Source organism: Xenopus tropicalis, chromosome 2 (genome assembly GCF_000004195.4).
Source record: "Xenopus tropicalis strain Nigerian chromosome 2, UCB_Xtro_10.0, whole genome shotgun sequence".
In the NCBI taxonomy this organism is placed as follows: Eukaryota; Metazoa; Chordata; class Amphibia; order Anura; family Pipidae; genus Xenopus; species Xenopus tropicalis.
In genome coordinates, this window is record NC_030678.2 from 111696589 (window position 1) to 111721386 (window position 24798).

General features: G+C 37.7%; 1 protein-coding gene across 3 annotated transcripts in view; it reads right to left on the reverse strand.

Annotated features, from left to right (window-relative positions):
• fhl2 (four and a half LIM domains 2) overlaps positions 1–24798 on the reverse strand; it is a 46078-nt gene that overhangs the window by 5563 nt on the left and 15717 nt on the right. For all 3 annotated transcript variants that reach the window (XM_031895685.1, XM_012956473.3, NM_001126761.1), the window contains exons 2-4: positions 13530–13708; positions 3644–3818; positions 360–529 (exon numbers count right to left, since the gene is read on the reverse strand). In XM_031895685.1, coding sequence (XP_031751545.1) covers positions 360–529; positions 3644–3818; positions 13530–13685 — 501 coding nt within the window. In that variant the 5' untranslated portion in view covers positions 13686–13708. The remainder of the gene's footprint in view (positions 1–359; positions 530–3643; positions 3819–13529; positions 13709–24798) is intronic.

Sequence of the window (24798 nt, forward strand, 5' to 3'; positions counted from 1 at the left end):
TCAAATACTGAAACTATAAAACTGTAAACTCTGCAATATAGGCCTTGTGCTGGCCATCAGTGTCTGCACTAAGTTAAATAATATTTATTGATATTAATACTTAATAATAATAATAATAATAATAATAATATTTTATCATTATTATATCTTGTTTGCGTATAAGTAAATTTTTCACTCGTTAGCTTTGTCATTCTTGGAAAAGCACTTATTTCAGTAGAAAGACAATGGGGGCGTTGAAGTTTGTATTTGCTGTACTTACAATCAGGCTTTATTTCACAGGCTTTAAACACTATTGTGTTTTCTTGTGTATTATACATATACATTTTTTGGTTCTATAATAATTATGACATTTCCAGTACCTTCTTGCACTGGACGCAGTGCATTGCAAATTGTTTTTCATAGCATGCCACACAGAAATTCTGATTATCCTTTGGAATGAAGCTTTTTGTCCCTATGGGTTGTTGGCAACGGGAGCAAATAAAGCAGGTCTCATGCCAGCTGTTACCTTTATACTCCATCTTGCGAGTTCCTGTAACAGAGGTTGCACAGTTAGAGTCCAGGGAAACTCTTTCCGTAATTTGGATCTCCTACCTTAAGTCTGCTAATAAAATAATTTAAACAGTAATTAAACCCAATAGCATTATTTTGGCTCCAATGGGGATTAATTATAACTTAGTTGCAATCAAGTACAAGGTTCTGTTTTATTATTACAGAGAAAAAGGAAATCATTTTTAAAAATGTGAATTATTTGATTAAAATGGAGTCTATGGGAGACGGCCCTTCTGTAATTCAGAACTTTCTGGATAATGGGTTTCCGGATAAGGGGTCCGATACCTGTACTATATAAATACTGCTCCAAAATCATTACAAAGTAATTTGTTTTTCATTCACTTTTTGTAATGAAAAAAAAAGAACAAGATGTGGTTAAAAAATACAAGATTTTGCACATTTACAAATGATCCATTCAATGTTATATAAAGAGCAGGCAATTACACCCACAATAAGAACAATTGCTAACATTACTTTTGTCTGCCTTGTAATGGAAGTTGAAGTATCAAAGCTGAGACTCCATGGTTGCCCTCCAAATTTTTTAAAGTAAATTTGAAAAAATAGTGGGCCATGGCTTAACTTACTAGTTATTATTGCCCAGCACATGTCTGAACTATTCTTATATAGCTACAAGTTTAATCCATTGCTACAGCCCCACACTACCACCAGCAGGGTAGCAATCAGGGGGGACAGGGGGACTGTTCTTCTGGGGCCAATGACAGCGCAGAGCAGGGGCATGAACTTAGGGCAAACTTCACCCCCAATAAACCTACTGTTAATTAGTATATTAATTAATGGAACTCTATATGAACTGCTTATTACAGAGTAACATCAGCTGTTTATATTACACACACAAGATTTTGGTCCCGCACACTTGTGTTCATGGGGGGCCCATATAAATAACTTGTATAGGGCCCAAAACTTTCTGATGGCAGCCCTGACCACCACTGATGCTCTTCTCTTTTGAAACATAAATAAAAATCTGTAATAGAATACCTGGGCAAATTAGTCAAGGCAAATGGGCAGAAATACAAATAAAGGGTCAAAGGAAAACCAATAAAGAGAGAAATTAAAATCCTCTTCTCTAAGGTAATAGTTCCCCTGTTGCACTGAATGCTGTAGGTAGGGGGATCAACCTGAAGATCTGGGTAGCTTGATTTGGTATCCTTAATCCATTTACTGTGTGGTGGACACTTTTTTGCTGCCTCTAGATACTCTTGTAACTACTACTGATCTGCTGATACAATGCTGTATAAAATATCTGTGACGTTGTTATATTCAAAGGGAAGGACCACAAGAAATGTGGGACACCACAAGATCATTACTGATCCTGGGAACATTCCACTTGCACCCCAGCACTCCAGTCTGGCATTGTCTTTAATGCAAAATGTGTACATTGTACTGAATTACATGATATATGGTATGTTGTATTAGCAGAAGCCTATGAGTATAAATAGCTTCAGGAAATGCAGTTTTACCTCTAAATTGCCTGAAAAGTAGACAGAATGATACTAAGTTGTAAATAGCATGGCGTGTGATCATAATTATTCTCCTAAATTAGAACAAATGAGGAACAGAATTTTACAGGAAGATCCCCATCACAGCGCTGTGACACCAGCTGGCTGCTACTGCAGGCTTCCCATTGAATTTTAATTATAAAAAGGGATATTTATAATAGGTGCTTAAGGACTGCAGACTAAAACCTATGTCTGAACTGATTTTTGAGGCACATGCTATGTAATTGGCTTCCTTGTTATAAATCAGTTCCCCAGGATTTTTCCTACTCAAATAAAAAAGTAAATAAAATCCAATCCACTACATATACAGTAACCCAGCAGGTCTGTACCAGACATACTACAGCCTAGGCATTGGTGGTCAAGTTAAATTAGAAACATGTGAAACTGCACATTTTGCACATTCCATGTGCAAAGTCTTTCCCTCTTTTTCCACCCAGAGGAATAGCAGATTCTAACCTGGCAGAAATAGAAATGGAGTGTACAGGATGTAACGGTAAAGACCTTAGGAACTAATGGGTTACCCTCCCAAATGCTCCATCTGGATGAAAAATATATTTATCCCTTTCCCGTCGTAATCATTTAATTGCATCTCCCTTTCTGTTCATGCAGTGCCTCTGCTCAGTGTACAGAGCAGCCATTTCTAGAAATTGAAAACAGCTACTATATTTCCTTCATAATTGGAGGCTGCTGGTGAAATATGTCATTTTAAAGCATTATATTATAATATATACAATATACTTATTGTAAATCATTTACAATAAATAATATAATATCTTATTTGATAAATAATATAATAATCTTATTATTATAGGCCAGAATTTCTATTTGATATTGTTGTAGTAAAGTTCAGCCCTGAAAGCAAAGAAAATAGTTAATTTAATTAATTATAATATTCAATTAATGAATTAGTGTCCATCAGTAATGAGTGAAACTGTCCTGTTTCACTTTGTGGAAAAATTAGCAAAATAGCAACATTTGGTAGAAATGTTTCCAAATGTATTGGAGTCAATAGACTTTTTTCACTGCATTTTTTTCTGGCCCCCCATTGCATTGAAGTCAATATGTGGTTTTCCTTGCTCCAACTGCATTGGAATCAATAGTTTTTTCCCTTCCAAATGAATTGAAGTCAGTAGCCAAATTTCATTTTTTTTAACCAAATACAATGGGTATATTTTCTCACGCCAAGGAAGTCAATGGGCAGGTATTCTAGTATTCTATTCCCATGCAAAAAAACATACTTATTTTTAAGCATAAGTAATATAAATTACTCTGTACACCCCCCAGAATAACATACTTTTCTCCCTGCTCAGAAAGCAAAATGGGGAGGTGCTTCATGCAAGACAAGGGAGTCCGCAAAAGAGGCTGCAGATCAGCTGCTTATAACAAATCTGCATGAAGGGAGAAAGATATGTTATTCAAGGGGCTGTTTAGAGTAATTTTAGGGGAGTTTAAAATAAAAGTCTTACTTTTTCTTTAAGGTACAAAAATGTCAGCCAAAGGAGTACATAAACATTAACAACATTTGCACTATGTGAGCTGTACAATCCTCTGCAATATTACACCATAGCACTCCTTACCTGGCATGATTGTCTTCTTACACTCGCTGCACTTAGAAGAATACTCATTAGAGTAGCACTCAGTGCAAATGAGGTGTTCATCTTTAGCAGCAAAAGGCTTGTCCACCAGGGATTTCTTGCACTGGAAGCAATGGAAACAGGATTCATGCCAGTGGCGGTCTTTATAGGAAAGATCCTGAAAAAGAATGGCACACTGTTAATACTAACCGTTCCTTTTCATGATAGAATTTCAATAATATAATGTTTATTTATAACGCTTTTGGTCAGAGTGGGACCAAACTAAACTTACAGGATAACTGATCAGGCTCTGATGTGAGATCTCATACTAGAGACATTGGTTTGATTCCCTGTGATAACTTCTTGTGACCCTGGGCAAATCACGTAATCTCCTGGTGTCCCAGCATGCTCAGTGCACCAAATTTATCAGTCCTATCCACATACTATTTTTTATAATAAATGGTATTTGTGTACATACTATTACTTATAATAAATTGTATTTATTAATGTTAACAATGTAAGCAATGCTAATGCAGTTATATATCTATGTCATGTCAGGCTGCACACATAGAGCACAGAAGTGTGATTCCAGTGCCAGTTCACTAATCTGAGCACTCACATTTAATTAACCAATTAGTCAAATAACAGTCAGACTGAATGCAATATTTGTGTAGTGTGAGGATAAGCATATAACAAATATATCACTTAATCAGTCAGTCACCATTTAATTTGGATCTTGTGTTTTGACCATAGAACAGGGAGCTGGGCAATGTTTTTATCTGCAGTGATAATATCCTTAAGGAAAATTAGAATCAGGAGGCTTCTGGAACATTAAAAAATGTGCTGTGGGTCCCATGGTGTGTGAATCACGAAGATGCACTTATAAAAATATTTTTTTTTTCTTAACAGCCTCTTTTTATGTGCGTCTCTGGTATCCATTGTGATGAACTAAGGATCGTTGCATAATCTCAGATTATACTCTTGGCTGAGCCAGGAGATCAGAATAAATCTGTCATGTTAACTAATGCAGACAGTGTAGAAAACTTGGCTTGCCCCTGAATCTCCTGTGCGCTAACTCGCAGTTTGTTTGTCTGAAAAGAGGATGAACAACTTTAATCAATAAATAACTATGTTTATGTAGGAGGTTTGTGTTCATCATGTTGTGCCTCTGCAGAATACCTTACTGTCTTGGTAAATATCTGATATAACAAGTATATTTATAACACAAACAAAAATAGCAAAACACATATTTTGCTTTCATAAAATTCCTCCCATTACAGCGATATCAGTGCTTTTATCTTCTACGTCTTGCAGCTTCATACCCATATGGCCAGACTTACTGGCTATCTAGGTAAAAAGCCTGGGGTCTCAAGGGCTGGATATTTCTGTGATATGGATACATGGATTGCTAAAATGATTTGCAAGCCCAAGTTGTTCTATGCTGGCTGATGCTGGTGTGATCAAACAAGAATCACTCACAATTAAGTCTCTTAGTCCAGAACCCTTAGAGACAACCATACAGTTCTAATTAAAACAGACAAATGTGTATAGGATATTTGGCAAGGTTTACTACCTGTTTAGCCAGGTTTACTCTATGTTTCCCTTATAATGTTGTTCACTGATGAACTTGGAAGTGCTAAAGCCAGCACCTTCTTCTTGTTAACTATATGGGGCACATTTACTAACCCACGAATCGTCCGACGGCGTCCGAATGCGTTTTTTTCGTAATGATCGGTACTTTCGGAAATTGTTGCAACTTTTTCGTAGCCATTACGATTGCTTCGCAAAAAGTCGCGACTTTTTCGCAGCTTTTGCGCCGAGTACAAAAGTTTCGGATTCATTCAAGCTTCAGTATGGAGACTTTTCTTGGGCCAGGTTGGAGCTGCAGAGTGCCATTGAGCCCTATGGGAGACTTTCCTTGGGCCAGGTTGGAGCTGCAGAGTGCCATTGAGTCCTATGGGAGGCTTCCAAAATCATGCTAAGTCTGAAAGTTTCGCCCGCTGCTTACGAGCGCTCAATACGAAAACTTTTCGCGCAATTTGTAATGGTTACAAAAAAGTTGCGACAATTTACGAAAAGTCGTAACGGCGACGAAAAACACGAAAAAGTCGCAAAATGTTCATTTTCCAATCGGAATTTTTCGGATTCGTGCGTTAGTAAATCAGCCCCTATGAGTTGTGATTTTGTCAGAGCAGTTTGGCTGGCCAATTAGATTACACAGAAATCAATCCTAAAAAGGTCAGCCAGCTTAAAGAAATACTGTCATGGGAAACCATGATTTTTTTTTAAGTTAATTTTTTTAAGTTTTTTCTCAGTTAATAGAGCTTCTCCTGCATTGAAATCCATTTTCTAAAGGGCAAACAGATTTAATTGTAACATTTCACATGGGGGTAGTCATGTTCTTTTTTTCCCAGCGTGCCACAGCCATGTGACCTGTGCTCTGATAAACTTCAATTACACTTTACTGTTGAGCTGCAAGTTGGAGTGATTTCAACCCCCTGCCTTTCCCCCGAGCAACCGATCAGCAGAACAATTGGAAGGGAGCAAGATAGCAGCTCCCAGTATGAATCAGAATAGCACTCAATAGTAAGAAATCCAAGTCCGGCTTGGGAATCCTCCAGTTAAATGGGAGTAGAAGAAACAATAGGTTACCTGAAAGCAGTTCTAATGTGTAGCGCTGGCTGCTTCTGAAAACTCAGAATCAGTCACAATCAATTCCTTTTTGGCTATGTGTGCAAAAAAATTATTTTGTGCTTAGCTCAGAATAAATACAAAATTTTGTGTTTTTGTACCAAATTGTTTGTGCTTACCACAATTTGTTGTGTGGCTGGCCTCAAAATGTGTGTGTGTGCACAAGCTCACAGCTTAGAGTAACATTGGACACAATGCACTGAGATGGCTGCCTACACCTACACACCAATATTACAGCTAAATATATTTGTTGCTTCAAGAATAACATTTTAAATAGTAGAGTGAATTATTTTCTATGTAAACAGTGTAATTTAGAAATAAAAAGTTGCTAGCTGAAAAATCTGTAACAATAAATAATGCACTGGATAATACTGGCAAGAGCATTAAATAATTTAACAGATACAACAGACATGCTTGGGTGCGGGTACATCTCACTTTGAGTCCCAACATATTCTTCTCTGTCTGCCCAACGTATCTATGTAACTATATAAATGTACTGGGAGTGGGATGTTTCTCAATGATTCACACTTAAAAACAATGTTTTGAAAAACAGGAGAAGGTGAGTTCAACTATAAATACTATAGCCGAAATTCCAAAATAATATGATACTCCACAGTTGGATATACTGCCTACTAGTGCCCATTTTGTGTGGGTCTGTACTTTTCTTGACTCTGTATGATACATAAAACCTCAATTTTACATACAGTGAAATCGTGGAAGTTTCCACTCAAGGCAACTTCCGTGATTTAACTGAAATCGCACCGCCGCGTATGCCATCCCACCAGCGATTTACATTTTCGCCGGTGGGATGGCATTTTGGGGAGATTAGTTGCCCGCGAACAGGGAGATTTGTCACGGGCGACTAACCTCCCTGTGTGCCAGAGCCCTAACCCTTGTAATTAAAACAATAAATATTGTGTTTCAAAGTAAAACTGACTCCTGTGTGTAATCCTTGAAGATATACTTGAAGAATAAGCTGATTTAACACATTTCCCAGAATTTTACACAATTTTTCCTTGTCCCCAGAAAATGTAAAATGAGGATTCTACTGTTATTAAGATAGGCAGGTGTTCCTGCAAAGTGTTGGGGGGCCATTGGAGGTCCTGACTAATGTACAATATATGTTTGCAAAACAGATAATCTTCACAAGGTCCTAATATTGTTGCTGTGAGTCCCAGTATGTTCTGATTACCACTACAAAACCATACTATAAGGAAATTATGATGTACATTTCTTGTGACCTGGATACCACCTAATAGGTGTGGCCAATATCTAGGCATTTGAATTACAGTTTTCATGGTAAAGCAGCATAGCAACAAATGATTTTTGTTAATAAGGCCACATAAAGTATGATTTATCTCTAATAAAGTGTCGGTCTGGTGGACAACTTTTGTCCAGGGCCCACATATTTTCTGGGTGTGAAAATTTTATAAAAAGAGAAGAGTTTTCTAAAAATCCACTTTTGCAGGAAAATGGATATGAGTATATGCATAAGCTTGATTATAAGCCAACAATCTCCCATTATAGTTAATATAGGTAACAGTGCTTACTGCCCCACTGTACATGCACATTTTTTGGGGGAAACCTCTGTCAAAAAATGAGCCCCATTATGTTCAAATACCCATGTGGCATACTTTGAATTCGATATAAAAATTATTTACTACTATCCCTTATTCCACCATATGTATTAAGATGTGCATGTACATGTTCCATGTGATGTACCAGCCTTGGGTGAGGCCCTTACAATAAAGAGCAGAGTTAGGGCAGCAGCTTGCTGACGATGGGTTGCACTCATTGCTTATCTCGCTTATGGCTCATCTGGCTCAATTTGCAGCTCTGGTGGTAGGCAGTGCACATGCCACACTCTGTACTGTATAACTTACAATAACAGATTTTAATGTCATTCTCCCTTGTGTGTGCTTGTTTCTATTCTGTTGCATGTAGCCAGTAAAGCACACACGGTGTATGTAGGTCTAGATGAATGCTGCCTACAACACTCATCCATATATCCAGATCATCACTAAAATTGGCAACATGCTAAAGTACATCCATTAGGATATTATCCTGCCATGACCTTGATGACCATTTATTGCAGTGGCTGTTACCCTACCTTAGATATTAGCACGTTACCCATGGATTGCATGTGATCATACACAGTGCAACACGCGTTCAGCACACAAAATACAATTGTGATTTTATGTGCTGACTCCAAAGTACTGATGCAGTCAAGCTTATATTATGCAAACCTGGCACCAAGTACAGAAATAATGTGTACTGTGCCCTTAGAATGTAGCTGTTGTAACTCTGTGCCCTCAAAATTTAGGCCCCGCACAGATGGCACAACCATCCAACCCTTTAGCTGCCTCCCTCTGAGCTGCTTCTTACAACTAAATAAGTGCACAGACATCACAATAATCATGAGGATACAGCAGCAAATATTCGTAGGGCTACAGGACGGAAGTCTTACATACAAACTAAAACAAATTAATTTAAAAAATAATTGTAGCTAAATCAAATTTACTAATCTAAAATAAGGTTGTAGGAAAATGTATGGAACATTAAATACAAGCCACCAAGTTCTTACTGGCTTGATTCCAGCTTCCTGCTACTACAGCCAGCTGCAAAGTCTCATCTGTGAGCTGCTTATTCGTTTACTGAAGCAGAAGAAATACTGCCCATTTACATTTCTGACAGTCAAAAACACAAACCTTTGGCCAAATAAAGGAATAAAAATGAGCATCTAGATATAATATACACATTTGAGCTATGGCTCCCTGACCTCCAGCCAACATAAGGTTTATCATCTAGTTCAAACAAATGAAGCAGAATTCAAGATTCCTTTCCTTGAACGCTCAGATGTACTTTATTTTAAAACACAAATACATTGTTTAAACATTCAGTTTTAACAAGCATTAATAAGTTAATTACATTAGAAAATATAAGAAAAAACTGTAGACAAGAAGTCTTTGTCTATTTTCTCTATTAATGAAGAAAATAAAAGGACTATCCAGTGTTACACTACAGTAATGGATAGCAGCGGCTGTTTGTGCGTGCATGCTATAAACGCTATAAAGCAATGTCATTATCTTTTACAATGAAGAGGAAAAAATGGGGTAAAAACAGAAAGGCTGCTTGCTTTGCAAATTACAACTGGCAGACATAATAGAATGCTTCAACAGAAAAAGAATCTCTTTGTGGTTCTCTATCTGTTCAAGCAAGTGGCCAAGCAAGGACTGAAATTATGTGTCCTAGTATGCATAAGTATCCTTACCTTGACTGGGTTATAGGTATTATACAATGCATAGCTCCAAGTATAAGTATTAGCTCTTACAATATGGTTGCTTATACTTTATAAAGAGAAGGGAAATGATGGTGATGAAAGAAACTAAAACCAACCAATGGTAACTTTTCATTTCTATGTATAGGAAATGTCTTGTCTTTAGCACAAAGAGTTAAAATTGGGTGTTCAGTATTGTTTTATATACCATAGTGCAGTGGATCCCAAACTGGGGCTGAGCTAGGGGGACCAGTTTTAAGACCAGTTGGGTTGAGTTTTGGGTGGAATGACTATTTGCTCTCCTCGGCACAGCTATAAGTCCAAATAAAAGACAAATAGGGTGAGAACTGAACACTTATTTGCTGTCCTTAGAACTATGCCTGTATGGCTCATACAGTAATATTTCAGTACTTCAATAGCCTTGTTATAAGCTTATGGTAGCTTTACCAAACAATGGTGGGGAATATAAGTGAAAGTCAGGAACCCCCAAGGGCAGATAAACTCAGGGAAAATATTATATCTTAAGGAAAATGCTAGAAATTATCCTTGATTCAATTCTATTAGAATCACTGTATGTTTAATACACAGGAAAATATCACCTCAAAATGTATGTATGTATATATATATGTATGAATGTATTTTTGAGGCTTACTTCTACTGTCCCATAATCCATCAATACACCAGTCATGATCATTTTCCTACTATATGCCATGTGATATCATGCAGAGCTCTGCTCTGTGGACAGCTAATTATTTTAAATGTGGGCTAGTGTATTGTTGGTTAATGATACATTTATAATAATGCCCTTTCCCGTCTCTAAGTGATGCTGACCAACTCACACATCATAAGAGCTGCACAAGAAAATAGAACACACACAAACAAAAGTATTCTTCTTTTAAAAATAATGTATCTCTTCTTAGTGACTACATTATGATACATTACTCAATGTTCCAAAATCCTTCTTCTTCAAGCCTACGCAGTTATAGAAAACCCATCTACTCTTTAACATACAGTCAGGTGAAGATAAACTGTGCATTTTTTAAAAAGACAAAGTCAGGTTTTACTCCCAGGTTTTAGAAATAATGACCACAGAGGAAAACATATTAATTGTTGGGTTTATTCCAAATATTATTATAAATAGCACATGTAACTAGTATTCACTGACCTGGTTCTGATGGGGGGGTTGTATTCATTGTTGCTCAGTTTACAGTGCTTTCTTCTCCTACTAATATTATATAACTGTGCAGAAATAGCATTTACTACACTAGTCGCAAATATAATTTCTGTACAACTGTAATCTACATGTTTTCTCTAGAGTTCAGAGGCAGTTTATGATGCCCATCTGAGCATACAAAACAAATCTTAAAATAACTCCTGGCCTCTGTGTACCCCTTATGTAACAGGTGCTTCTTGGCCAGTGAGCTCCTGTAACTAGAAAAGTATTAGTAGGCCTTTACTTTGGAATGCAGAAATGGCACAAATATATTTACATAGATTGCACATGTTTATTCAATGAACCATGACTTGTAACAGACTTCCACAGAAATGACAATGATACAACCTTGGAGGGGCCAGAGTCTGGGCAGCTCTCTCCTCTCTCCCCTCTCCTGCCCCCCCTCCCACAAGAATGCTAAGTACTCCCTCCCCCCTCCCTTAGGAATGTGTGATCTGAGCTACCAACTTGCTAGCTGCAAGCAGGAAGCTACTTAAGATGGCAGCTGTTTTCTTAAGCAAACAGAGAAAGCTTCTAGAGCTTTTTACTCGGGTATGGTAATGCTTTCTGCAGAATAAATATATTGTTCTAGGCGGCACTAATGTGGCAAATCTATTGGCAGTAAAATGCCAAAATGACTTTTCTTCTCCTTTAAACAGATGGGGGGAGGTGTATTTATTTATTTTCTGTTATTTATGTAGTGCCTAAACATTTCTGCAGAGTTTAACAGAGATTATACATGATTCATGTCAATTCCTGCCCCAGCTGAGGTGACAATCTAAGGTCCCTATCACATTCATGCACACTGTGGTCAGTTTAGTCAACCTTCCTTTCTGGAGAAAACCAAAGAACACAGAGGGAACCCATGTAGATGTGGGGAGAACAAACAAACTCCTTGCAGATGATGCCCTGGCTGGGATTAAACGCAGGACCCCAGTGCTGCAAGGCTGCTGCATATTTAACAGGATCACTACGCCTACATTTGTGTCTAATGTGTGTCTAATCTGTGTCTAATTTGTATATAAAATAACATTTGGGACTATGTTCTCTCGCTCCTATGTTTCTGATGTTACCGTTACTGACGTTTGCCCATTATCTATGGGCCATCCTATTCACTTGTTCTAATGTGCTTTCAGGCTGGGCTTTCAGTAATCACTAAAAGAGCTTATACCTTGCACAGAGACATGCCATAACCCTACAGTCCCCTATACCAAGCAGCAATAAGCAAAAAAATTTTTAGCTTCTCATTAACTTCTTTGAGCATATAAAAAGCACAGGAAAGGAATACATGAAAGTTATGAATAAAGCAATTTTGCCACCTAATCACTGCTGGCAAAGGGATAACAGTGTTACACAATACATCTCTGCTTCCACACTATCCCGTCACTTAGTCGATTTATCTGTAGTAGTTATTTATTCTAACTTGGAAACCACAGTGATGATTTCTACAGATTATTTTATTGCCTAGTTAAAATATCTATCTGGCAGCCGAGCATCTTTCTCTAAACAGTTTTTCCAAATGGGACTGAGTTACATCAAATAACAGACTAATAAAGTTGAGTTTAAAAGTTCACTCTGATTAATTCCTTTATTTCTGACTCGAGTGGTCTGAATTTCCTCCAACTTTTTCAGATTCCAGATATCACCAGAAAAATGTAAGACATTTTTCAGCTATGATTTAGTTCCCACTACTGCACAAAGAGAAATAAGTATATTTTTAACTAAATGACTATTTCTCAAATGTTTTCTGATTATTACCTTCAATTTGGAGAATGAGCACACAATAGTATAGAGGGGGTCATAAACAAAAAGTGGCCAGAGTTTCTAAGCTGAAGTTCTAGTATCATAATAATGTACATTTGACAGGTTCAAATAGCACCAACAGAATTAAAGGGATTGTAAAAAAGTGTTAAAGTGTTAAAAATGTAGCATACTTTTAGCATAATGTAGAGAGTGATAATCTGAGACAATTTGCAACTGGTCTTCATTCTTTATTATTTGCGGTTTTTAAATTATTTAGCTTTTTGTGCAGATAATTCAAAAACTATACAAAACAAAAAACAAAGACCAGTTGAAAGGATGCTAAGAATTGGTCTTACTATAACAAACTTAAAGTTAACTTAAAGGTGAACTAGCCCTTTAAAAAAAACTCATTGCTTGCCAAAGAGCCAGTTTCCCAGCCAGTCACCTTACTGACTCATTTAATAAAGGAAAATATGAAAAATGAAGGTCTTTCTTAATAAAAACAAATTCTACAGATTGAGATTTTGAGATATTCAGCTATTCAAATGTTCTTGTGTCCTCTTAGCACTTCAACAAACCCATTCAAAACCAATGGTTCACTTGCTATCATTCCAAATAGCTGAGAATTCTTTAAAAATTTAATGTTTATAGGAACTTTGTGCAATTTGAGAACAATGTTTTTGTTTGAGAAAGTTAAAGCAACAGATGATACATACCCAAGAATAAAAAAATCAAGAAACATTCAGACAGAAAAATAAAAAATATTTTTTAAAATTATGATAAATCCACCCTTTCTTATCACACAGCAGTTGATTGGGAAGATAGGGCCTGAGGTTCAACATTGAATTTGCTGGCTATTTGACTATTATCTCACTAGAAACAATTGTGTAGCTTTCTAAAGACAAATGCCAAATCTTCTTGAATTAGCCCATACAGGCAATGACCCAAAGGAAAATATAGCATACCTTGCCATCACAACCTATTGGCTTCTTGCATTCCTCACATGAGTTAGAGTATAGGCTCTCATAGCACTTCACACAGTAGGGATTCTCCTCCCTCAGCAGGTACTTTTTGCCAAAGAGAGACTCCTTGCAGTAGTGGCAGTCAAAGCGCTCAGTCATTTTAAGTCCACAATTCTTTTAACCTTTTTGAGAATAAAAAAATGGTTAATGTCATGTTTGAAATTAGTTTTTTTTTTATATTGCACTAGCAACATACAACATATTTACATTTTTGCACAGTGGTAAGTTAGAAGCACATACCTTTACCTACTAGGTTTTCAAACATAAAAAAAATTGTAAATTGTATTTGCAACAGGCAGGAAAGTTTTTATTGGTGGACAGGTAATAAATTCTGGGATACAGTTCAACCAGTGAATGCACAATAGGCTATGCACACCTGGCAATCTTAAAGGAAAAGGGTGGGCAAAGGGAAAACTGCAGCCCAAGATATAAATCCGGCACTGTGTACAGTGGTATATAGCTGGTATATAGAAAGCTCTAAAATAAAGAATTGCCATGTCCAATGATGTCCTGTTTTAACTGATTTGTTCTTTTCCCCTGGAATAAATCTTGATGCTAACTTAGCTAGGAAGAATCCATGTTGATAGCTTAACAATCCTGTTGGGTTTTTTTCAAGTATAAATACTTTAATAGTCTTAAGGCATGGTACTCAACGTCACAAAAAAGACATCCTATCTGGAAATTCCAAAGTCCAAAACCAGGAATTACCTTGTAGATAGGGGGACCAGATCACTTGAAAAGTCAGGGGCACGTCTAAAAAATTGCAGTTTAATTCAAATGCAATCAATGCTGCCCTGCAACAAGTCCCTGAATTTTTAAGTGATCTGATCACCCTATTGTAGATTCCACAGAGGTGCTGAAACAGGCCTCAACACTGTTTTGCTCTGTTAAGTGCAGGCACAGCCTCTATTGTATTTCTCTTTAAGATATGAGTACAGTGTTTCTGTTGCAAAATCATCTGAAATCACCTTGGCAAGCAAGCTAAATGGGATTTTCCCATGTCTTTATTGAAATAAAAAAAACTGATACAGCTGAGAGCAAGAAACAAACTTCTTTGTCATCACTGGGGAATAAAAAAACTCTGCTACATACCACAAATGTAAGTTTTGCTTAGGCAATTTCTCAATTAGTTCCAAACGATGCCATGCAGTCTGCTATCCAACGCCTGTGTCAATAAACAGAGTCCATCTTGCTCGTGTATATTTTTCCTGTGCAGGCCTGTATATTTAATCAAAGTAATTTCTCTGCACATAACACAAGCCAATTGTTCCATATGCTTACACTGAACTTTTTGGTTAAGACCAGCAATCATTTGGAATGTTTTACATTTTTCTTCTGCTGCAGAAGAATATATAATCTAAATGGGAATACCTACATGTCTGCAGCTTTGGGAGGAAAAATGCTGTTGGGGGGAGTGACATCCTGCGCCTTTATGTCTTAAATATTGTCAGGGTTCATTTACTATGGATGCACAGTGCTAATATTTAGCACTAATCTGAAGCACTTAAAAACATGCTGCAACCATGCCCCCTTAGCAGTCAAGCTCTAAGTAATATTAGGCTAATGTCAGACCAGGCGTATGGCATATATTTGCGGCAAAACGCTTGCCTTAAAAATTAAAAAAAAAAGCTTTGCACTATGCTACTTGCATATCATTCTTTTTACACCTAGGGGTACATTCATCAAAGTACGAGTTCGAATCCCGAGATGGGAAAAATTCGGATTACATACGATCATTTCGGATGATCGCAAATACCAAGAAAATGCTTACGAAAAAAATTGGAATAGTCGCGATAATATCATATTGGCTGAAAGTCACAAAATTTTCGTATCGAACGGGAAAACCTTTCTGACTTTGATCCTTCTGTGCATGATTTTGGAAGCCTCCCATAGGACTCAATGGCACTCTGCAGCTCCAACCTGGCCCAAGGAAAGTCACGATACTGAAGCTTGAATGAATCCGAAACTTTCGTACTCGTCGCACAAATTTTGTTGCAAAGTACGAAAAAGTCGCGCAAATGCACGAAAAAGAAGCGCAAAGTACGAAAAAGTCACAGAAAATACGCACAGTACGACCAAATATGAATTTTATGTATTTCGTACCTGTCGTACTTTGATAAATGTGCCCCCTAGTGTGTCTAACCCATAACAGCAACTACTTTGGGCATAGTGTATGTCTATAGCTCCATTCGCACTCTGCGTACATGCAAATTATTTTGAACAGTAGTTTATGACTCACTGTGGCACCCATTATCACATTGTCAATCTCTGGCTGCAGGCATTCCACACTGTCACTGCCACTGACATTTTCTAGATGTGTCACTTAATTTCCAAGTGATCTGGCAACCCTACTGTGGGGCTAGGGTTGCCACCTGTCTGGTTTTGACCCAGACAGCCTTATTTTTGGAAGGGCTGTCCAGGTCAAAACCTCCATCCCGGGATTTCCAAATAAGGAAAACTGGACAGGACTCACTAAGATTGACATATCTCCACCCAGCGATGTTACTGCCACACCTCTTTCCCGCCCCTGCAAAGTCACAGCCCTGCCTCTTCCCCACCCCCGTGATGTCACCACCCACCCCCTACCTGGCAAAAAAAGCCGGCAGAGGTGGCTACCCTATGTGGGGCGTATTTGGAGTTCCGTGTACTTGGAATTTCAGGGCCTATTTTCAGGGCGTCCATTTACTAAGGTGCAATGAACAGCGATAATAACTTGCTTCAGAAAAAACTACTACACCACTCTTGCTGCTATACAGAAAAATAAAAACAGAGGGTGCCAGAGATTCTTGCAAATAACAAAATAACAAGTGTTTATTGATCATCCACTAGGTTTACTCACAATACAGCTTCTCTGAGGCAAGTGGTAATGGCAAAATCACATGCAGGGAGTAATACAGGGTGACACCCCGCCCCCCCAGGAGAGACTCGGCAGGAATCCCACTTCACCTCTGCAACACCCCATAGTGGCCTGGATCACCTTAGGCAATTCTCTATCCTGATTCCCTGTCACTACAGGCAATATGGCCTGGGACAGAGACCTCCAAAAATAACAGTCCTATGTAGGAGCTCAAAACTGCTCTTTCCCAGCACTAAGTGAGGCAGGAATTGGTCACCATACCTGCTTGCCAATAGCATACATATGTAAATTAATTTACTTAGATACATTCTTTCTGCCCAGCAACTAAGGGACCTGAACCGGTAAGGATTTAAAACCATAGGGGCCATTTAACCTTATGGGTATGCAAAAGTCAGTGAGGCTAGCTGACTAACACATTGAGAGTGAAGGTATGCACAAGTCAGTGAGGCTAGCTGACTAACAGATTGAGAGTGAAGGTATGCACAAGTCAGTGAGGCTAGCTGACTAACACATTGAGAGTGAAGGTATGCACAAGTCAGTGAGGCTAGCTGACTAACACAGTTGCAGATTTGTAATACTACCCTGACAGCAACCAATCAATAAACAGAAACATAAAATCTAATGTCCAATTTGTTGCTCAGGGTTATTGAATTGACATATACAAATCTGGGGTTTTCATGTCATGACTCTTTGAAGTGTCCCAAGACCACTAAATATAATGTCAATATATTTAAGAGCTCCACTCTCTTTTGCTGTAATGCTACATAAACGCATTAGCTACTTATTAATATCAGATCTGTCATTTTCTACACGTACTCTTATGGAATATAAACAGTCACATGTGTAGGAAAATCATGCCCTCCATTTAAATATTTGCACTCAGCAAATTCAAGTGAAGATAAACACTGTCTTGACTGTTTTAGCGAGGCCTGTCATTATTAATCCACTATCCACTGCATCAAAATCCCTTCAGATTTGCTCTTTTTTTCTGCAAATGCCATCGGGTTAATGAGGCAACGCACACAGAAATCCTTCAGTTGTAGGGAGGTCCATATATATAACTTTAGGCCTTCCGGCATGCTGACATATCCAATAAACTAAAAATGTACTGATGTAAATGTATAATAGACACAGACAGAGGTCCTAACATCAATATACTATAGTAATACTATAGTAATTATACTAATATTTTTGTTCACTGTAGGTAATGTAACCATAAATGTGAACTCAAGGGTCCAACACCTGAGAAAACAAAAATTCTTATTAAATAAAAAGCTGCTTTCATCATATGTAGATTAAAGCTTAAAGTACGAAAATATATAAATATACATTTACCGTATAAATATAATGTGCACTTAGTCTGCGTTTATGAAAAATCTAATTTCTAGCCAGAATAATATATTTAGTTTAAATTAATGTACTTTCACTTTATTGGGTCCTTGGGGCCAAATCCACATATGAATATAGTATAATCAAAAGCTCAGCTAAAAAGAACAACTTAGACACTGACAAGTTGGGTGTTTGTGTATCAGATCTATCTGCAGTAAAGGAAAGGATAAACAAACACATTCCTGTAAAAAATATGCATTTTTAATTTTTAGAGAAGACATTCTGCAAGTACTCGGTAGGCATAAACACCATGTTAATGCAGAGCAATACATAATTTTTTCATGTTACTGTTTTGTACTTAGCTTAGAGATTCAATGCTGCAAACAATTGCCTAACAAATGTGCATCACTTAGCTGCTAAAGGTGGAGGAAGATGAAATTTCACCATCAGCATAGGAAGGGTTATGTTTACTGTATAGGAAGTTTGGTTGTAGTAGTCCATGCTGATGGAGGTGGAAATGTTCAATTCAATTCATAGGTCCAACATGCCAGATTTGAACTTGAACTTACAGAACCATACAAGTATCACTTATATATACTGTATATAAGTATCACTTATTTCCTAACGATTGGTTGTAGCCTTGCCATGCTGCAGACGGACATGAAAGAATTATTACATAGCACAATAAAATAATGACAGAAGGTTGTTTAATCAAGTTAGGTGTTTGCATGAGCAATCCCTGCATATCTATAACTAATGCATGAACTTAGCTATTTTGATGCTTGAAAAAATAGATTTGTTTTCCCCTATTTGTTGGCTTTTTACAAAACAGAAGCACATTCACCTTTTTTGAGATCAAGAACAGAAAGATTTGAAAGGGTTGAACCACATGGGAGATCAAGTCCTCTGATATAATGGGTCTGATCAGTGTTGGAGTGGGGGGATCAGGGCCCCCCACCCCAGTCTCTAACTGCTCCACTTGGCATATCCACATGCCCTCCCACCCCAGCCTAAGATCCGATAACTATATTGTGAATCAGTATTAAAGGTAGATGGGGAGCTATTGGAAGCATCAGGGAGGCACAAATCTTCACTGCCAAAGGGTTGTGGTTGCCTTGGGCTGGTATAGAAGCCCAAAACATAAAGTGAAGTATTCTAGCTTAATTTTTTTGTTACACTTCATCTCTCCTCTAAAGTTACGGTAGGTAACAGTCACATGCTCTCTGTATATTTAACTCAGGGTGGGCAGCAAATGGTGGAAAAATCTTGAAAAAGTTTAGAAGCTATGAATAAGAAGAAATGGTACAACCGACACCATTAATTATCATGAAGTCATACAGTGACTTTCAATATAAAATATAGAACTACTGTGACTGTACATATAAACATCCATGCATACATATACACACACATATGCATATATATTTCCTGTTATCAGCCTATGCACTAAATATTTTTGCTGACATAAAGAAACAAGATACTTGCTTAGGAAATACCGACCGCATATTTGATGATCATATACATTCTGTGTTACTTGGCTTGAGTTCTTCTGGTTAATGGGAAAACACCAGGTACATCTGTGTAACATTACATGTAACATGAAACTTTTTCATTTGAGGGGAAGAATCCAAATAAGAGCACACTGCGCACACTTTAGAAGAAAGTCCCTGCCTGTTATTTCTGTACATTCCAATCACCTCCATTAAAAAGTAAACCTTTCTCAGACTAAAGACTGATTGGGCTGCTAAGAGATTGTCTCAATATACTTTTCAATGTGCTTAGTGTTGCCCAACCTCATAAATCTCTTTTATAGAAAGGCAATTTAGTACCATTTACTTAATTTCCCATTTGGACACAGATGCTAGTAGGGATGGTTCAAGCTGGCTGAATTAGATTGGGTTAGGTGCCAGTTTCTCATGTCAGATTAATAAAAAGAGTCATGAGGTGCCCACAAGCAACAACTCAATGTTCTTAGTTTTCCCATTAGGGAGAAATTACATTTAGATGACAGCAGGCCTGGGAGATAAGTACAACATGTCTTTTCCTTAAAAGGTTCCCATGCTTAACAGAAAAACAAAATAACAACATCTCACACTTGGAGTTACTTTATATGACAGGCCAAGGCCAAATCTATTGGTTTTCATTATAGAGGCAGGAGCTCAGCAGTTTGTAATTAAACAAATTTCTGATCAGTGATAACCATGTGGCCAGGGCAGAGAGACAATCTTCACATTTATTCATGTCAAAAAGCAAAAGAGTGCAAAGATGCTGCTATTGTATCTCTCTAATAACATCAGTTAATGCAGATAAATCATCTTGATGAATTTGGTTAAATGGGATCAATAATTAGTTGGCAGCTATGAGTAACTGCACTGGTACAATTTACCACCTTTGTTATTAAATTAGCCCCAAGGGCATTACTCCCAAAGGAATTACTAACTATGGGCTCAAAGGCCCTGCACTCTGAGACACATTTAGTGCCTTTCAGTGGTGGTCATATACACAGGTTCTAGACTTTAGGGCTCATTTACAAACACAAGTGTTAGTGCACCCAAGCTCATATGTACATAGTTATATACAGTAGTTAAGCTGGGTTAAAAAGACCAAAGTTCATCAAGTTTCAAGCGAACCTCAGCACACGGACATACCAAACTATTTATACACTCACATACATAAACTATTTATACAAACATCAAAAAGAACATCCCTATCTGTCTATAATCCCCTCTAATGTACTTGTAGAGAGTAATCATGTCCCCTCGCAAGCGCCTTTTTTCCCGAGAAAACAACCCCAACCGCAACAGTCTAACCTTATAGTTTAAATCTTCCTTCCCCCCTACCAGTTAAGTTTCACATCTCTGCACTCTCTCCAGCTCATTAATATCCTTCTTAAGGACTGGAGCCTAAAACTGCACTGCATACTCAAGGTGAGGCCTTACCAGGGACCTATAAAAAGGCAACATTATGTTTTCATCCCTTGAGTTAATGTAGTTTTTATGCAAGACAACACTTTATTTGCTTTAGTAGCCACTAAATGACATTGCCTCAATTAAAGGAGAACTACACCCCCCCAGCTATTAAAAGCCCCCTTACCTGGCCTGCTTTGACCCCACTCACCTCTCCCTTATCGCATACTCTGTAACTTAAAAAAACTTCCCCTACTGCAAACCCCAACCTAAAAGAGCAGAGCAGCGCAGCAGCGCAGAAGTTTTAGGTCTCGCTGCCAACACCCTGCTTGATGATGCGCAGTTGAAGCTGATTTCCTGATAGCCCCAACTGCTAATGCTCAAGCAGGGTCCGTATTGGAGGTGAGACCCAAAACTTCTATGATTGAACAGAAGATGGCGCCCAGGTACGCTGCTGCACTGCTCTGCTGCAAGGGAACCCCAGAGTGAGGATCAAGGGTTCTGTAAACCAACTGTATCAGAAGATGTAATCCCAAAAATATACGGAGCACCAAATAAGATCTGGAATTTGAAACAATCAATGCTTTTTTAGTCATTTTAAAAACAAAATGTGCTTGTATAATAATGGACTGGTAGCATCTGAGGAAGTGGTGGTAGGCCATGAAATGCGTTAAGCGTTAAGTTAATAAGTCCATTATTATACATGCACGTTTTGTTTTTAAAATGACAAAAAAACTATGATATTTCACTGAGCTGTATTGCCTTCTGTGTACCGGCAAAACGTGAAGCACATGTAGAGCTGTGACTGATAAGTAAACTAGTTTATTTCTATGTTTCAGTAGATGTAACAGACTTGCACCCAAAGAATCAATGCATCGTGGGTAAAAAACAGTGACTTTTTTACAAAATTACACTTTGCAAGTTGTACCTGTGGTTGTAAATACGCCCTTTTGTCTCAGGTATTAGCATGAACATTATAAAATATTTAAATGGAATATATTAGTATCACTAATATATAGCATATGAACACTAATTAGACAACAGACAAAAACAGAATTATGGGTCGTGTAGAAAATAAATTCTTTAACATGAATCACTCAGTTTAACAGGGCAATCTGTAAGTCCTTCAAAGCTTTTGCTTAATATTATGTTCTACTTATGTGTTCTGTTAAATAAAAACAGATTGTTCAGTGTGTTTTTAATAGAATATTGCGAAATGAGCATAGTTTTGGTTTTTTTTTTAACTTTCTTTATTCTCTTGGAAAATGCAGGAATTTGCTCATTCCCACTGCAAAGACAAAAGAAGAGCACTGTGTAAATATCCACCTCCTAGCCCCTAATTCACAATTTGGGGTAATAAACTGTAAGAAAAAGAAGGACAAAATCATTTTACTCTCCTTCTGCAGTTACTGTCAAGAATCCAAACAGCAGGAACATGTAAACATGTTCTATTTACAATAAACAGAAATTATTGATGAGGCTTCAGAAAATGGAGAATGTAACTTTACAAGATGCAAGGAATTGGGTCTGGACTGAGATATAAAATAGGCCCTGACATGTCAAGTACAAATAGGCTCAAACAGCCCCCCACAGGCCCACTGAATGATGACTATGTATAGCATCTTACAGCAGGATCTACAGTGTGTGAGTTTGGCCCTGCAAGAAAAACTATTCGAAAAGTTAAAATTCAAAAGTTATTGTCCATGGTTGACATCAGTGTAAAAAATATCTTCAGAGAGGCCCGGTGCAGAGAAGTAAACCCTACCTGGCCCCCTCCCTCCTGTCCACTGATGTCTAAATGTTCTCTACTTGTCCACTATTCTACCTCAGAGCTGGTAGGGAGTGGGGATTTATAAACAACAATAGAGGAAGCAGACCTTGGGGTCCGGGCCCCCCTGTTCCCAGGGCCCTGCTTTTTCTAATTTTACGCCACTGGTTAACACATCTCTCCAGAAAAGAAATGCACATTACACAAGCCTGGGGAATTTTCTTTGGCAGAACCTCAGTAATTAAATTAAATAGTGGTGCTAATATATTGGCGCACCTCAGTAAATTCTTCTTAACTTTTTTTTTATTTTTTTAAATAAAATTTTGTCTCTTTTAGTGCAAGGGGGATGTGAGGGAGGGACAGCAGATAACCTAGGGGCTGATTTACTAAGACACGAATTCCAACCGAATTGGAAAAATTCCGATTGGAAAACTAACATTTTGCGACTTTTTCGTATTTTTTGCGATTTTTTCGGCGACTTTACGACTTTTTCGTTACCAATACGATTTGCGCAAAAAAACACGAATTTTTCGTAGCCATTCCGAAAGTTGCGCAAAATCTGGCGATTTTTTCGTAGCGTTAAAACTTGCGCGAAAAGTCGCAATTTTTTCGTAGCGTTAACTTAAAAGGCGCGACGTTTTGCGCACATTTTAACGCTACGAAAAAATTGCGACTTTTTGCGCAAGTTTTAACGCTACGAAAAAATCGCCAGATTTTGCGCAACTTTCGGAATGGCTACGAAAAACTTGCGTTTTTTCGCGCAAATCGTATTGGTAACGAAAAAGTTGCGATCATTTTCTGAAAAAAATCGCAAAATACCGATCATTACGAAAAAAACGCAATCGGACGCATTCGGCCCGTTCGTGGGTTAGTAAATGTGCTCCTTAGTGTTGCATTGTCAGTGCTTTTAAAATTGTGGGGTGTGTGCTCTGGTCTCTAATAATAATGGAACAATGTAGTAAGTTGCACTACAACCCGGAGTCTTTATATTCTTTTTGTACCTGCGTAAATTTTCAGACTCCAAAAACATACAGCTCCACTGGGGCATGGAATGATGTGAATGATAAACAGTCTCTGTAAAACTCTGCAAAACTTGTTGGTTCTTCATAATTAAAAGATACTAATAATAATGAAAATGATATGGACATCAGGCATTTCTTTTCCGTTAGAAAATACACACACTTTTTATTGCTAGTGTTGTGAAGCAGAGCTGACTGACAGGTACCTATGGGCAGAGTAAGTTAAGTAAATTTCTGTCATTTGCACTAGGTTGCAATACAATCATGTCTGTTGACTGTACCAATAGGAAGTTGCCTGTATATTATAAACATCAGTCTTGACATTAATGTTTTGGTAATGCAATAAAAGAGCCAACATCTACACCAGTTCCCTCTCATAATCTTCCTTTCCAAGGGTAATTGATAAATACTATTTGCAGATTGGTTACTACTACGTACTAGACTCTTTACTAGGCACTTTACCCCAATATACAGAAATCTGAACAGATTTTCTAGCCTATAAATCCAACCCCATTCTATCTCAGATTGTCATTTAGAAAATTTAGCCTTTAATTTCAGGCACATATATCTGTTTCCAAAAGGAAAATTTAGTTTGGCAAAAACTGCTGCTCCATGTAACTAATGAGACTGTTGTATTCGTTCTGTTTTCAGGGGCTACAAAACCAGTGCCATAATTTATGATAGTTAATTTGATAGTTATCTTTAGGAACTCTACAGGGGTAGGTTTAGAACAAGACATATTCTTGTATGCTGAGATTCATGTAACTAATGCAACTGTTGTATTTGTTCTGTTTTCAGGGGCTACAAAACCAGTGCCATAATTTTTGATAGTTATCTTTAGGAACTCTACAGGGGTAGGTTTAGAACAAAACATATTCTTGTATGCTGAGCACAAATCAGTCCAATCATCCCTAAAGAAAATGGTTTTTTTTCTATTTTTGTCTTTTTCTGGTTCATTTCATTGAAGGAAAATACAAGGAGCAGCAGGCTGCTTCAGTCCAATAAAATCTACTCTTCAACTCTGTTAGCGTTCCATTATTATGGTTTGTTATCTGACACGCAGACATTCCAAAATTCAGTTTAAGGTAGGACTAGTCTGTACAATGCAAGCTTTGTAGCCATTCCCTGACAAAAATATATAGGAAATCGAAGACTTTCCTCTCTTACCCAGAGGTGTAGTGGTAGGTGGTGCCTTTTGCTGCTGGGGGGCAGGAAGGACCCAGAATGCAGAGTTATTTTATGGCTGTATAAGGAGTGAGGTTGCTCATGGGTTTACAGCTCAGGTAGCACGAGTTGGTGGTCTGGAAGCAATTAATATTCAGTGTAATAGTAG